The sequence below is a fragment of the Nymphalis io genome, chromosome 8, assembly GCF_905147045.1.
Source record: "Nymphalis io chromosome 8, ilAglIoxx1.1, whole genome shotgun sequence".
NCBI classification, from domain to species: Eukaryota; Metazoa; Arthropoda; class Insecta; order Lepidoptera; family Nymphalidae; genus Nymphalis; species Nymphalis io.
The window spans coordinates 12,278,708-12,296,310 of NC_065895.1; the positions used below are offsets into that span (position 1 = coordinate 12,278,708).

General features: G+C 33.1%; 1 protein-coding gene across 3 annotated transcripts in view; it reads right to left on the reverse strand.

Annotated features, from left to right (window-relative positions):
• LOC126769937 (uncharacterized) overlaps window positions 1-17,603 on the reverse strand; it is a 411,147-nt gene that overhangs the window by 310,080 nt on the left and 83,464 nt on the right. The window contains exon 2 of one of the 3 annotated variants that reach the window (XM_050488949.1): window positions 4,943-4,983. The exons of the other annotated variants lie outside the window; for them this stretch is intronic. Within the exon in view, the coding sequence (XP_050344906.1) occupies window positions 4,943-4,983 (41 nt within the window). The remainder of the gene's footprint in view (window positions 1-4,942; window positions 4,984-17,603) is intronic. 3 annotated transcript variants of the gene reach the window in all.

Sequence of the window (17,603 nt, forward strand, 5' to 3'; positions counted from 1 at the left end):
AGTAAGTAAGGCTTCTAACTCACTAATTGGCACCATTGTATTCGTAAGCAAAAAAACACATTAATATAAAAATATCGTATGTACGTAGTGTTTATCCTGATAGAAATAACACACATTGACATATTATATAACCGTACCTAGTAATAAATGACATCATTAGTCACATCGATCATTAAATTAATATTTCATACAAAATGACAGGATAATAATAACCAATTTCAGAGTCTATCACGAGTTACATTATTAAAGATTCCATGCATTTTTATACATAATTGATGTCGATGAAATACACTCGCGATTTAATTACACACACGCAATTAACATACATAAACAATAATACATAACAGCATATAGTGCTTTTTGAGTTTATATATTGTATATAACAAGGACATATAATTCACCCTTATCACGAAATCTAAATTTAAAGATAGCAAAACTGCGAAGCGGTTCTTGTACAATAATATATGAAGTATAGTTTAAGTTGGACAAAATTGTATCTATATTCTAAATAATATGAAAAAGTATTTTTTTTTTAAATAATAAGACATACACATCATTGTCAGCGTGATGGTTTTAAGATATTGCTTACTTTTGTGTCAATAAACAAAAGAAGAACACGATTGTCGATGGTAAGCAAGAAAATAACTCATAAATATAATTAATTCAAAAAACGAACACATCTCGAAGTGCTCAAATAATTTGATGCAATTTACTTACAATAGCCCTCTAAACGACCAGAAAAAGTCCATTCAAAACACATCAACTGCACCTCACTCTTTTACACTCTTTGAAATGATAAAGTTTAAATAAGTCTTTAAGCGTGATAATATAATGCTGTATAATATTTTCGAAAGCTTCTAGGTATCTTTTGTTAGAATATTTATTTTAAAGTTACATATTTACAAATATATAGCATAATTTATTCTTTAATTAAGCCATCTATATATTATTTTTCTTATTAATTGGATGTTCGCGTGTTCGTGGCCTTTATGAGTTATTTTTTGTTTTGTTTTGCATTGGTAAGTAACCCACTCTACTGCTCAAATGATTGACAATATTAAGCAATATTCAAGTTACATCTCCGGTTTATGTTATCATTTAAAAATATTATTTTTACTTAGCATAATTACAAATGAAAATAGTTCTATATTTATATAAGTTCTAAGGCGTATGTTGCATTTTATATTTGACAGTAAGTCTCTATAAATTGACATTTCAATACATTGTGGCATGGACTTTTGGCCTTTAGACTACGTAATATAAACATACGTACAGACAGCAAAACCAATAGTTTCTTTTTTAGTAATTTAATATTTTTTTTGACAATCAGTGTTCATAATACTTATTTCTTTCTCATCTATACTAACATTATAAATGCGAAAGTTGCTCTGTCTATCTGTTACGCTTTTACGACTAAGCAACTGAACGGATTTTGATGAATTTGGATTATGATGAATGCTTGAAAACCAAGAATGGCTACTTTTTTATACCCAACACCTCCTACAGCCTCAAAACCGCACCGAAACTGTGATCGAAAACTATTATATATATATGACAACACAGTCAGAATAAATATCGCTCAATCGACATTTCACAAATAAATATTTATCTTATTTTTGCTATCAGAATGGCGGAGGGGAGAGAATTCATTTCATAAAACAACAGATAGCTCCAATAATTGTATGTATGTTTCGAACGAAAACATTGTCTTTTAAAATAAAAATATATGCATTTAATGATATTAAATAATTTTATTAATTAAAATAAATTATTCACATTAAATTTTTTCATAAAGAAATTTGATGAATGGTATGAATACGAAGTTCAAACACGACCGCTTGGAATATTACCGTACCAATTCCTATTAACAAATCAACCAACTTAACACAAGCTTAACGTTAACATAAAATAACGTATAATGTAAATCTGTAATTGATACTTTTTAAAAAGCTTCTGATCATCTTATGATGATATCAAATGTCACATTTTTTTACATTACATAAGAAATTTTACTTCCGAAATATATTTAAATTAAAAAATATATGCATGAATACATTATTCTGCTGACGTTAGATATTAATATGAAAGTAATTACGAATGCAAGGCGAAACGGGCGCCCTTAGCCCTACAGTTTTGTAACCCAACGCCGCTTGCATACCTAATTAAGATCTCTTGTCATTTCCTATACAAGTGTCGGTTCGACCACCGGCCTAACAATCTAAAATCTAATTTTACGTATTGTGTTGTAACAATATTTTGTAACGTGCGAAACAGCGAGAGCTTAATATATTATTGATAAGATCTTGTTATCGAGTAAAATTTTCAACAAAATTAATAATATAAGACTTCAAAGTTGATTTTGCAGTTGTATAAAAATAGAAAGATGTATTATTTTACTTTTTACTGGTGGTAGGGCTACGTGCTGTGCTTTTTTTATAGATTAGAAAGGCGGACGAGCATATAGGCCATAAGAAATGTCAACCATCGCTTACATAGCCAAAGCGCCACCAACCTTGGGAAGTAGGATTTTATGTCCCTTGTGCCTGTAATTATACTGGCTCACTCACCCTTCAAACCGGAACACAACAATATCAAGTACTGCTGTTTTGCGGTAGAATATCTGATGAGTGGGTGGTACCTACCCAGACGAGCTTGCACAAAGTTCTACCACCAGTAAATTGTACACGCATTGTAAATTCTACACAGTACTTGTGCAATAAATTGTACTTATCGCTTAATAGTTGCAAATAAGGATATACATACAGAGATTTTTGTATGACTTATTGAAAATAAATAGATAGACAACGTAACTTGCTAGCCAGCTTGAGAGCTGAAATATTCAGAACATTTTTAGTTCTAGCAACAATTTTTTCTAGTTTGAACACATTTAAGCTTGTTTTAAAAAGGCTTTATTTGAAATCGATTCAAAATGAACTTCACAATGTTTATGAATAGTATCACGCTAAGATAAGCTGTTACAAAATTGATGCTAATTGATTCGACGCTGATTGTATCTCTGTTATACACGAACCCGATTACTAGACTAAACAAGTCGCGTCTGTCTGTCTTAATTGTCATATTTACAAACGTAATGCATTGTTATTAGGTATCTAAAATTACATGCGAGTATTGAATTTGATTGAAAGTTATCTTAAATACAATTTTTATTTACTATGTGTTCTTACACTATACATAACATCTTTATTTTAAGATATTAGATTTTGTTTGAAATACGGGTAAATAATATATTATAAAACAAAGTGCCACCACCGCGTCTCTCTGTGTATCTGAACGAGATAAACTCAAATATTGTTGTCATGTCAACAATATTGTAATAGCGTAATGAAATAAAACAATAAATTAAATATTGATAAGAAACTGTATATATATTTTATTTTGTTAACACGATTATAGACAAACTAGCACAAGAATCAATTTAAAAATAATTTTTTTTCGGCGATAAAAGACAGCTTCGTGACAGTTTTACTTAAAAAAATATATAAACGTAAAAAGGCAACACACAAATCTACGACAATAGAACACGAAGAAATGCAGTCATTAACCAATAAACGCATCCGTCAGAACATATTAACCAATCAGCGCTCAAAACGCGAACGGTTATTCAAGACTTAACTAGATAAGCCGGATTTTTGCAATGATCCTGATCAGCTTGTATGTGTACGATCTATCTTAGGTTACTTTTATTTTTTATGTTATATGTAGGCGGATGGGCAAATGGGCCACCTGATGGTAAGTGATCACCACCGCAATTAGACATTGGCGAATTAAAGAATATTAACCATTCCATACATCAATAATGCGTAAGCAACAATAGGAACTAAGATGATTGCTGTTTATCGGTAGAATATCTAATGAGGTAGTGGTACAGACCCAGAGGGGCTTCCAGAAAGTTATACCGCCTAATGAATTAAAGAAGAAAATAAAAGTGAAAAGATTACTAGTACGAGTACTAGGATAACATGACATATAGTTGTTGATACATAAAAGTAGGAAAGTGGGAATGTTTACACTTTCAAATCATGTAAAGCCTGTCCGCCTGTGTTTTCGCACATAATAGTGCACTATATCATATGTCCGGTTGGTCAGTTCGTTGAGAATTTGTTGACCCGAATCGGTCAGCAGTATGGAAGTAAATAGTAATGTACAAAAAGCAAAGGTATAAAGTTTTATTATTTTCCAATAAAATATATTTATTTCGAACAATTCCTATTTTATTTTGTGAACCTGTAGCAATGTTTTTTACGGCACGTTTTGGGACGACATTTGCACGATCGTATTTTATTCACATGGCGATGGCGTACATTTTACATTTCGAAGATGAGTTCGCGTGGATTCATTCAATGGTCGTCGTAAATGTAAATAATGATTTTATGAAATGTAATAAAATTGGGAATGATGTGTCTTAATCGGTGTTATGTCAAAATAAAGAAACGTTCAATATGGCATTTATTTGTCGTAAAACGTAACTAATATTTGTTATACTTTTATATTTGGGCGAATGTGTTGAACTTTAAAGTTTTATTTACGATTGAGTTTTTCATTTAAAAATAATTTCATTTTTTTCGTGGATCATTTACGGAGTCTTGGGGAAAGACAGACTCGTATGCCGGAACGGTAAGCGGCACGACGCTCTTTTATACCGTCACCCCTTCCCTACTAACTAATTCGTTATTAAGTACCTCCATACCATCCTTCACTTGACTTCAGGGGACGGCAATCTCATACGACTAAGTGAAATCAAGCACAAGAACAACGGTTTAATGTGTAACACTATTAACATCATAACGCTGGACATATTTGTTGATAGATAAAAAAATACCGACTCGGGATTCAAACCCCTACAGCCTTACGTCAGACTTACGGAGTTAGAAACAATCAACAAAACAAGCTTATTTTTTCGCAAATAGTTTGTTTTTCTCACCCAAGTTCTTTCAGCCAAGGTTCGTAGTTTTGAATGCATACCTGTAATAAAAAAAAAACATTCAGTTAATTTTTTATTTTTGAAAATATGAATGTAGAAATTCAACGATCGAATAAGAAATATGTAACATGTTGATATTCTGATCTACGTCCCCGTTCCCTTTTAACCTCAAAACAATGAATTCAGTATTGTCCAATAAAACAGAGATGAATAAACAATTAAAGACCACCGTATCTTAAGATAAACTGCTTAACCACTTAATTGAAGACAGGTTGGCACGGAACATCGATTACAATGGAAGTGATATATGATCGCTCGATTTTTTTTCTACTATCTTGTACACTGTCAAGTTTTTTGCTCCTTTCATTTCCTCGCTGATTTAAAAAGTAAAAAAAAAACATATTGGAATGAATTTTTACTTCGTGACTGTAGGTATAAGTAGGTTTGATTCAATGCCTTGTATATTACATACATATAAAGTTATTTAAACGTCCAAATTGTAGAGAAAGGCACAAGGCACATTGGTGGGTAAACAAGTGGAGAACTTTATACGGCATATGCAAAATTTTTCCTTCGCTCCGTCATTAAAAAAAAACTAATAAGCTTATAAAAACTTTATGGTGTTTAGATTTGATTCCACGATCTTCAGTTAATACCGAAGTATATATAACATAAATCTTATTCCCTATGTCGCTCTTAAACATTTTTTTAATAACTGTATGTATATATAACCTATTCCAACCACAAGAAATGTCACTGGTCGACATCTTGAATAATCTATGATATTCACTATGGATTCGCGAGAAAATGGCGTCTTTAATGTTCGCGAAGTTCTTATCAGAACGTTGGTATAATAAAGGTAAATTAATCAGGAACTGATTGTATTGCATAATACAGCAGAACTATTAGCAAACTGAATGGAATATATATACAGCAAAGGTTTGTTTTTTACTCCTTATTCTTTCCCAAATGATCGATAAATAAACCCGACGCCATTTCTACACCCTCACAGTTCTGTGACAGGCAGGCATTTTTATGCTCGTTCAAGCAGCAAAAATGCCTTTGTTTGGCTGTCACATAAACTACGATAAGGTAGAAGCGTACATCATGAAAGGTCATCATCCGGTAAACGAGACCGCACGGAGGCGTGCCTTGTGCTTTTTTATTTATCATTTTTTAATGTTATTGTTTGTCTATAATAATTAATTTTGAGGAGATTGACAGCAGATTATTACATTATTATATTATTTCCTTGAACTGTTTTTGAAATTTCATTTAATTTGATATTATTAGTATATAGATGTGGACTATGAGAAAGCCTTTGATTCGAAATCGAAACCTGGGCCGTGCTGAATTCTCTTCAAAGGTGCCAAATTGATTATCGGTATATCAGGATGTTAAAGTGCTTGTACGAGAACGCCACCATGTCGATCCGACTCCAGGATCGGAACTCAAAACCTATCCAACTGCAGAGAGGTGTAAGACAGGGAGACGTGATATCTCCGAAACTGTTTACCGCTGCATTGGAAGATGTTTTCAAGCTTCTGGACTGGAACGGACTTGGCATCAATATCAACGGCGAGTACATCACTCATCTTCGATTTGCCGATGACATCGTAATTATGGCCGAGACCTTGGAAGACCTCGGCACTATGTTCGATGACCTCAGCAGGGTTTCCCAACAAGTGGGTCTAAAAATGAACATGGACAAGACGAAAATCATGTCGAACATCCATGTTGCACCCACTCAAGTCAAGGTTGGAAATTCTGCACTCGAAGTTGTAGACAACTATGTCTACCTAGGTCAGACCATCCAACTAGGTAGGTCCAACTTCGAGAAAGAGGTCAATCGTCGAATTCAACTCGGCTGGGCAGCGTTCGGGAAGCTATACGATATCTTCTCATCCCAAATACCGCAGTGTCTCAAGTCGAAAGTCTTCGACTAGTGTGTGTTGCCAGTGATGACTTATGGATCAGAGACGTGGTCGCTCACAATGGGCCTCATAAGAAGGCTCAAGGTCACTCAAAGGGCAATGGAGAGGGCTATGCTCGGAGTTTCTCTGCGAGATCGAATAAGAAATAATGAAATCCGCAGGCGAACCAAAGTAACCGACATAGCCCGAAGAATTGCTAAATTGAAGTGGCAGTGGGCGGGGCACATTGCTCGCAGAACCGACGGCCGCTGGGGCAGAAAGGTTCTCGAGTGGCGACCACGAACCGGAAGACGCAGCGTGGGCAGGCCCCCTACAAGGTGGACCGACGACTTAGAACGAGTCGCGGGAAGCCGTTGGATGCGGGCTGCGCAAGATCGGCCAACGTGGAAATCCTTGGGGGAGGCCTTTGTCCAGCAGTGGACGTCTTTCGGCTGGTGATGATGATGATGATGAGTATATAGATAATACAAGTACATACATAACTATATTTTTCTTATATGAAAGGATTATAAGACTATATCGTACAGTTTAGACTTGTGTACGGCGAAAACATTTCGATCATGAACATTCAATTTGTAATGGATATAACAATACAAAGTGGTCAAAATCGAACCAGTAACTATCAAATAACTAAAATTCGTTATTATTAATAGTGTCTCTATGGACTTTTGTGTCCATGCCCTTAATCCAAAATATACCTTTGTTTTTGTTTTATTCTTGATATCTTGTGAGTCGAGATGGTCGAGTAGTTAAATTTCATCATTACCCATGATCGTAGGTTCAAACCCAGGAAAGTATAATTGAATTTTCAAGTGTTTATAATTCATCTCATGCTCGTTGAAGGAAAACATCGTGATGAAACCTGCTTGTATCTTAAATCACTACAATTCTGCCCTAGGTGTATCTACAAACATTGGAGCGGCGTGGTGGAATAAGCTCCAAGCCTTCTCCTCAAAAGGAAAGGAGGCCTTAGTCTAGCATTGAGACATATAAAAAGTAAAGTAAATATACTTAAATTTTCACATTTACAAAAATTAATTATATATATATATATATATATATATATATATATATATATAATTTTATATATATATATATATATATATATATATATATATATATTTTTTGTGCTTCTTTTTCAAAATAATCGATAGCCTCTGTTACTTTTAAAAACATTAAGTTTAACTTCAAAGGACAATGATCAGTCACCCAGGAAAACAAAAACTGCTTTTATGTTGTTTTTATAATCTTTAAACTATCTTTGGAGGACACTGTTATCTGATCCGGCCCCCTGCAGGTCACCGTGACCTTTGGGTCAGGTTTCTTCTGCCCTTTACTGGCTGCTTCGGTTCCGAGTAACCTATCTATACCCTACGATACTGTACGCGAGCAATATTCGTTTATACTTATTTATTTCGATTTTTGACAACGATCTCAATCGATTACGATTGCTTCACGCATGTCAAAATTAATATAATATTATTATATTACAAGAGCCGCAGCAGCGATACGTTGTCTTACACAAACACCGTTGGAAGAGTTGTTGGAGAGTCCTTGTTGCGGTGCGTGGATGTCCGTGGTCGTCGGCCATGATCCGCAGAATCACGCACCGTGGGAAAACACCTTTACACTTACTTGATACTCAAAATAAAACCACTAATGGATCGGAAAATAAGAGGAACCAGCGACTGAAACTCGGCGGTTTTTTTCCATTTTTTGATGGTTTTTTTTATTAGTTACCGAACATTAGTTTACTAGATATGATTGCAGTTTTAAGAAACAAAAATAATTATATGCTTAAGAACAAAACCTCAAGCCCATATAAACTGATAACCCTATTTTTTCCCAATGTGACCAAATAGGAAGTATATCCTCTCAAACAAAAAAAGATTTTCCAAAGCGTTTCATAAATAACGGAGTTCTGGAGAAAATAAATTCAACCGAAGTGAGAACCTCTTCCTTTTTTTAAAGTCGGTTAATATGAAAATGCAAAACAAATTATTTCTATCTGTTTATTTGAATTTTGATTAACTATACACGGTGAACTGGTTACACTTGATAATAAAAATTGAAATATTATTTTCTTTGTAAAAAAAAATATTAATCATTTTTTTAAAAGTGTAATAAATATAAAACGAATCATTTTCTTAAATTATGGAAAGATTAAGTTGTAAATTATTTTTATCGGGCAATAAAAACTTTTGTCGTATGTAAAATCGGCTTTTATTTATGGAATAAATTAAACGTAATAATAATATATGTATAAAATTATACGAACGGCAAATAAATTTATATAAAATAGATTTAACAAGATTGTTTATAAAAAAATTTAAAATTTTAATAATAAATTATTGTTAAATTCCTACAACTGGGCCTTCATCCGCCACGTTGCACCACTAGAGTAACGTATAGCGGTTCTATCAACACACGCAGGTCACAATGTTTGCATTCATAAGATACGACATAACAGGCACAAATGGAAGAATGAAAACCACGTGAAAATTCATTGTTGTCGGTTCGGATTTCAAGACAATTTCTTTTGTAAATGTATACTAGTTCTATCGGCTATATTCATATTTGGTTCAATAATTCTACTAGCATAATACAAATCTTTTGTCTTGATATTTTTATAATTAATATTTTGTTATCAGTATGGGCATATAAATATTTAGTAGAATAATATTCGCAATGTAATAAAATATAAATAAAGTTCGTTTGTTCCACAATCGCGCTCAAATAAATAGACGGAATCTTGTAAGATTAAAAATAGGAATCGATCGTTTCAAATATAACATAGAATACTTTTTCTTTATTAATTAATAAAAAAAAAACTTTTAATTTTCGCATATCGACATTCAAATAAAAATACTATCATAATATTTTTTAACGTAACATATCACTTTATTTAATCGTTATTTAATCTTATATTATAGAACACGTTGACTAATATCAAGAAGAGCAAAACAACTGAATCTATATAAAAAAAAAAACATATGCATTTTATACAAGTGATTTTTTTAGTCTGTACAAACCAGAGACTCCTTTTGTTCCAGCCTTAGAAAAATAATAACTAGGATTACTTGAGGGGGAAGTAAAGGTTGTAAATGAGATATAAATCAAATTATAAACATGAAAATAATTTCGGCTTTTGGTTAGAAATATAAAAAAGCATGACCCAGATATTTATCACACTTAAAAGTCACTCTCAACAAATTAGTCCAAACGTTCCGTAAAATTTATTTCACAATTTTCATAAACATAACGAAAACTTAATCACGTATAGCATAGGGCGATACCTAGACTACGTTAGATTACACGCATTTATCAAAGCTGAGGCTAACTGTAGGCCATAAATTCCAAGAATTGGTTACACGGCACGCTCTGTAACCTATGTCAGCTCCGTAAGACCGTCCAGATATTATTTATTATGAAATACGTTTTAGAAATATAATATATTCTAAACGTGGCGTTTATTTAATTTCTTTCATTACAATTATAATTGAAAGGGTGAATTTATGTGTCTTCTTATCGATTTTTATTGTGATTGGATTTTGCTCGCCTTTGATGTGATCTCCATTCTTAGAGGAGGGCATAGCGCCAACGCCTTCTTCGATCGAGTAAGGCAATGGGGAAGGCAAATGACTCTACTCCACCTGATAGTAAATGGTAGTAGAGTCCATACGCGACGACGGCCAGTACAGTCGGGAAGAAAGTTCAGCACTAGCCGCCTTGCCGGCCCGCAAATGCCTCTTTACTCTTCGTTTGAAGGAAATCGTCAGGTGACATCGTCAATGTTTATTGAGTACGACGAATATTATATTGGAAATGGATTCAAATGTCTTCATGAATAAATTAGATTCTTACTTATCGTATATTATGATTTTTTTAAGAATAAAATAAATAAGATAAAAAGTTATAAGACCATAATAATAACATATCGCTCCGTCTGTAAATTTAATTTATAATATTACTAAACAATTTAATTCTTTTATTTTACACAGCTAGTACAAACAGCTGATTATAATTAACATATTTTCAGAATACATTATGAATATATCAATGTTTACATTTCGAAAACTGGGTCATATCGTCACAACGTCACGTGATAGTTAGGCTTAAAATATATTTCGTTATCTACGCAAGACTATAGTATTGAGGAGCCGAGAATGCCCAGTGGGTAGAACACGTAAGAACATATGACTCTTAATTGAATATTGCGGGTTCAACTTCAGCAAGCACCACTTAATTTTCATGCGCTTGATTTTTAAGCCATCTCTTAAAAGGAAAGGAGACCTTAGATCAGCAATGGGAAATTTACACAATATAGATATATCTTGGTCTCAAGGTTGGTGACGCATTGGCGATGTAATGGAAGGTTAATATTTCTTACAGTGCCAATGTCTATGGACGGTGGTGACCACTTACCATCAGGTGAGACGTTTGCCAGTATGTCAACCTAATATGAATTTTAAAAAGAGCAAAGAATTTATTAATAGATCATCAGAACAATTTTGAAGACATTTGAAGAAACATTTCTCCCAATTATGTAAATTATTTTTCCAAGACACATTAATAACTTATATTTGCTTAGGCTTCGTATAAATAAGATAAAGGTATTAATACTATTAAACATATTCCTAAACTTCAAAGCACCAAATACGTTAAATTAAAACAGTTATATTGTAATTGCGGTTATAAACCCTTGCTTTCACTGTAATCATAAAATAGCAAGTGCGAACTCAATCAAGTGTTTTTCACCGTGCGCACGCGCAGGTCGTTCGAATCAAGCGATTAGTCACAGATTGCAGTAAATCACAATTGTCGTCGAGCTACGAAAGGGTATGTAATGTTTTACAATTAAATTATCAAGACAATTTAAAAAAAACTGTGAGATACAAAAATAAAAAAAATACATAATATATATTGTAGTTTAGGTAATTATATATAATAGTTTAGAAAGGCAAACGAGTCATTTTGGACGTCGACCATAGACGTTTTCCACCACCACTCCTAAAACCATAAAGGCCCCACAAGCCATGGGTTCCAAGATGCTATAACCTTTATGCTATTAATTAAACAAGTTCACACGACCTTCAAAGCAGAATATTAGTGTTTGATGGTAGAATAATTAACGAGTGAGTGGCACCACTTAGTACGTAATAGACGAGAATAAATCATGTAATAGACTAGAAATGTTTAGTCCCAAACGTAACATATTGAAAAGTTATACGTCGCAATGCACAACCTTGAAATTTTACACCCATCATGCTAAACGAAGTTTCACTTCAATAAAACCTGTATTTTTATGTTTGAAGAAATCGTTAGAACTAATTGCAGGTAATATAGTCTTAGTTAAAGTGGTTTAAGTGTAATCCAATGAGTAAGTCTTGCTTTCTATTGACGTTTCTTGTAAATGCGTCGCTGTTGACTGGTTCCAAGCCGATCTTTTATGCAGAAATTATCACTATCTTTAAACTACTCGAAAAAAATGATAAGAGGATTACATTTTTATGTAATAACTTTAGAGCGAATAATTCACATGAGAGACAATTTTTTTTTAATATCCTGGAACATTGACACACACGGCCATCTGATCCCAAATTAAGCAGAGCTTATTCTATGGAAACCAGACAACTGATATACAACATATACTACTTTTCTTTTGTAAATACATACTTATATAGATAATTACATTCAGACTCAGGACAAACAGACATTTTCATGCACACAAATGTCTTTCCTGGGTGGGAATCGAACCCATAACCTTCGGCGTGAAAGGCAAGTATCTGTCAACCACACCAACAGGCTCGTCAATTTAAAAGGGTTTAAAATAGCGTATCTATAAATGTTATAACGTTGATAATGTTATTAGTTAAGCAATGCTGTCTTCTTATAAATTTCAAATCAGCGATGACAGGGAGAGATAACGGACATCCGTTGTATAAACAACGTTTATAAAAGCCACCAATACACCAATGGCTGTTTACAGTTTTTAGCAATTAGATATTAGTGGATATTTAACTTTTATTCATAAACTTATCGAATGCGTTTTTTTATATAATAAAATTAAAACGCTTTTGTCTCATCAAATATCTGTTCATATGTTTTATTTAATACCGTATCCAACGGTTTGTATCTCACGCATTCATCATGACAATCAGTCACGGCTTTGCGGTGTATTTTCTTATAGCTAGCGCCTTTACCTCATTCCTAAGATGCCCTAATTATATTTGACGAGCCGGTTGCCGTGGTTGGTAGATACTTGCGTTTCACGCCGAAGGTTGTGGGTTCGATTCCCACCCAGGACAGACATTTGTGTGCATGAACATGTCTGTTTGTCCTGAGTCTGGGTGTAATTATCTATATAAGTATGTATTTACAAAAGAAAAGTAGTATATGTAGTATATCAGTTGTCTGGTTTCCATAACACAAGCTTTGTACAAGCTTAATTTGAGATCAGATGGCCGTGAGTGAAAAATGTCCGAGGATATTATTATTATTATTATATCTAACAAGCTTTAAATGTGTAGTATAATGCAGTGTAATAATGCAGGAGAAAGAGCAAGGCGTTTAGATCGATATGTTTTTATTCTACTATACTAAAGGAGGTTAATGCATGACTATTTGCAACTGCTAGATTTTAATTATGAAACTAGTTTTTTGGCAATTATTGTTTGACAATTATTATTGGTGCAGATAAATAAATAAAATAAATTCTTGATTTAAAAATAGCTTCCCTTGGGTCGATTTTAATTTGATATTAAGATAAAGACGGGTTGAAATATATGTTTATTTCATTTATTTATCAACACAAGGACATGAAATTCACTCTTGTCATGTCAATGGTCTAAATTTTAAGCGGGTGAAGCTACTTATTAACGATATTATATGCTAAAACTTTCTCCAAAACAAACAAAAAACGCGCTGAATTTTCTAGTAAATGATTTTTTGTAAATTGTTTTAGTAAATTTTCAGATTGATTAGAAAGAAGAAGAGTCCTTATTTATTAGATTAAATTAAACGTATTTGTATCAGTGTAAGCATTAAATTGATTTCATTAAATTTCCCATTCAATTTCAAAATCACGATGCGAACATTAAGCAGCAATGTCAGAGGGCAATAATAGTCTCTTGAACATCTTGATTCTGAATGATAGAATGTAATGGCTTAGTCGTGCATCCTCAAGTAGCTTTATTGCCTATGGGAATGTGGATTCGATATTTAAAAATTACATACAAATTCTATCCATGACAAATATGAAATACTTTATTTTGTACAAACGTTTTGGTAGGTACCACCCACTCATCAGATATTCTACCGCCAAAAAGCAATATATACTGTTTATGTATTCCGATTGTGAGTCAGTGAAAATACAGGCACAAAGGGACATACATATTCCCATCATCGTTCCCAAGGTTGTTAGCGCTTCGATGTAAGGAATAGTTAATATTTCTTACATGACCAATGTCTATGTGTGGTGGTATATGGTAATTAATATGTACTGAGTCTATATTTTTTTTTATAACAAAGGAAATATCATCAAATTTAATACTTTCGGTTTTCCAGTTTGTTATATTAATTTTACATCTTTTCCTTATATTTGGGGTCGATTATGGGGTTCAAGGAGGTTGATGAGGCAATAAGTACTGGAACCGAAGGAGGAGCTTACCGCAAAAAAAAAAACAATAGTCAACTATTACAACGCCTTTGGTTTAATGTTAGATGGTTCTATTCCAATCTGTTGGAAACCACGTGGCTTTGAAATTATTATGAATATTAAAATGTACATAATAGTGAAGAAGGTAAAGAGAACTTTCTCTTAATTCAAAGGATTTTTTTGGGATTCTCATTAGGATTCATCTCTAAAATATAAGAAATTGCTCAGAGGGTCACTCTGATTTGAATTTCTATGTGATAGTATAATATAAATATAGTCTCAAAAAATTATAAACCGACCTTTATAACGTTTTATTTTTACACCATTATAATATTCTACTGAGAGAAGGGCACTGATAATAAAAATAATAAGATACATAGAGTTCAATTTGTTTTAGAGAGTTCTGTAGAAAGCAACTCACGAAGTCAACGGTCGAACAGACTGATCCTATGTTGAATCACGTTATATCACGATATCTATTTAAGTTATCTAGACCGTTAGGAGCCGAGATGGATCAGTAGATAGAACGAGGATCTGAATTGAACATCGTTGGTTTAAGTCCCAGCAAATAGAACTAAGTGTTCGCGTGATTTGTTTGTTTTTTAAAGGTTTTATGTAGGAAGTGGATGTTAAATTTTGCAATTTTTTTAACGCTCTTCAACCTAAACGATTAAAGTAAAATTTTGCACATTCTTGGTGCTGGTGACAAAGCAATAAATATATCTAAATAATGTAATATTGTATAAATTAACCGACAAATTATGATTATGTTTTAAATCATTGTGCTCGGTGGCGGAGAAAATATTGCGAGAAAACCAATACGTATTCGATGAAATCTAGCATGATATCTGCCTCCAATCTAAAGTTGAACAGCTTGGTTGAATTAGCTCCAAACATCCTTAAGAGGAGGCCATCATCGATACAATATTTGCGGACTGTAATAATTATATATACTCTCGTAAATCCTTGGGAAAAACGACGCATTTCCAACGGCCAAAAAACAAATGACGAGTACACGAACAAAGATTTGTTTTAAAATATCACTCAAAAACCCGTTTAATTGTCTTACAATCACAATTTTTTTTTATTATGATTTGTTAATTTACGAGTATGTATTATCTGATAATAATTTAAAAAATATTAGCTCTTATTCATATCGTTGTTTACATGCGTTAGCTTTTTCTTCTGTCTTTCACCAGGGCTTAAGCTATCATATCAAGTCCATAAAAATCAGTTCAGCAGATTAAACATGACAGACAAATATTTACTTTCCCATTTTCGCTTTGCACAGCAGCGGGGTATTTAAAGGCTGTTATCTACATAATATTGACTTCGGCATTGCTAATATTAATTTAATAAATTGAGCTGACTTGCCATATTTATAACAAATATATATTGCAGTGTAAGCAATGTTATTTCTTCGGATAAAAGCATTTATGTGTACTTTATATGCAATATTTACTAAATTCTCTAGAATCTCAATATTAGCAAGTATCGGAAAGCGATGGCCATCGATCAGATTAGTTCCATGTTAAATCATATTAAATCAAGATCACTATCCATTCTAGGTCGCTCCATCAGACATAACGGTTAAGATCTAGGATAAGCTGTGATAAATTATCTGCGTAATTAAGATGAAAATATTTACTCTATTATATAAATTCACGTTAATGATTCATTAATTTGCAATTTTATATGTAATCAGAAGGCCCAGTAGTTAGAAGCCGTAAAAGCGAAGTTTGTGGAAGTGTTTATAATTCGTCTTGTGCTGAAAACATCGTGGGCAAACTTGCATGTGTCAGATAAAAATGTTATGTGTGTATTCACCAATCTGCATTGGAGCAGCGTGGTGGAGTAATCTCAAAGCCACATCAAGGGGATAAATAGAGGAGAGGGGAAGGCATTTGACAGCTGTATATATGCTGTTAATTCTATAATATAAAATTCCGATACACATATTTAACCATGTGAAATCGATATCTAGAATGCATTTCTCATGTATGCATTCTCACGATACTAATCTATCTCAACATACGAACATAATTAACAACATTAACGAATACGTTATGATTAAACTCAGTATTCAATTGAATCAGACGCACATCGAGAGACCAACAGTGCTATTCTGTAAGTACTCAATACATATTTCACGTGTAAAATGTTATGATATGTATTACACTTAATTTTTATTTTAGTCAATGTCGCATATCAACTTTTGATATTTTACAATCGAGTTCTGCGATGAGTTTCGAGTTTATTCTTACAGGATAGGACTAGCTTCATTCCGCCCGCGGCTTCGCCTGCGTGTAATACCTTACCTTACAATTTGTCCGTTGTGAGTTGAGTAGTTAAGATGTGAAAGCGTAACAAGCAAATAAATACATAAACAAACTCACTTTCGTATTTATAATACCAGTAACGATGCACATGTCTGCAAATTGTAATTGACAATATTTATAGTTTAAATTAAAAACTCTACGGACACGGTTCATAATTTTTATTCGATCACATAGGAAAATTAGACTATGTACACAAAGATAGCGACTTGGCGTCATTGCCTATTAGCTATGGTTGCAGATAAGGTGTGAAGGGGAATTTTAGGTACTAAAAATATTTAAAAAGGAGGATGACCAAAAATGTATGGACCTTGGACCAAATATTCACCACTAACGAGGCCTATGTCATCAAAAAGTGCACTATGTAGTCAGTCAATTTTAACCACACCGCAAAAAAAAATATGCAATCAATAAAAAAATATAACCGAATGAAAAGTCATATATGTGTTCCTTTTTATGCGAAAAATATCTTTAATATATACGCTTTATACGCATGTTATCTCATGCCGCCCGCCCAGTGACGCTGTCGGTCAATCGGGCCAACAGCAAGTCATTACGGAAAAAAAATGAAATGCCGCTTGGTGAAAACCTAACACGGGACGTGTTAGTTTTCGCTGAAATAGATTTTGATCAAACGCCCGGAAAGAAGAAAACACAACGCGTGTTTCCGTGCCTGTCCGTTTAAGTACCTGGTACTACTCTAGTTATTCAGATAAAATCCGATTGCGTTAGTG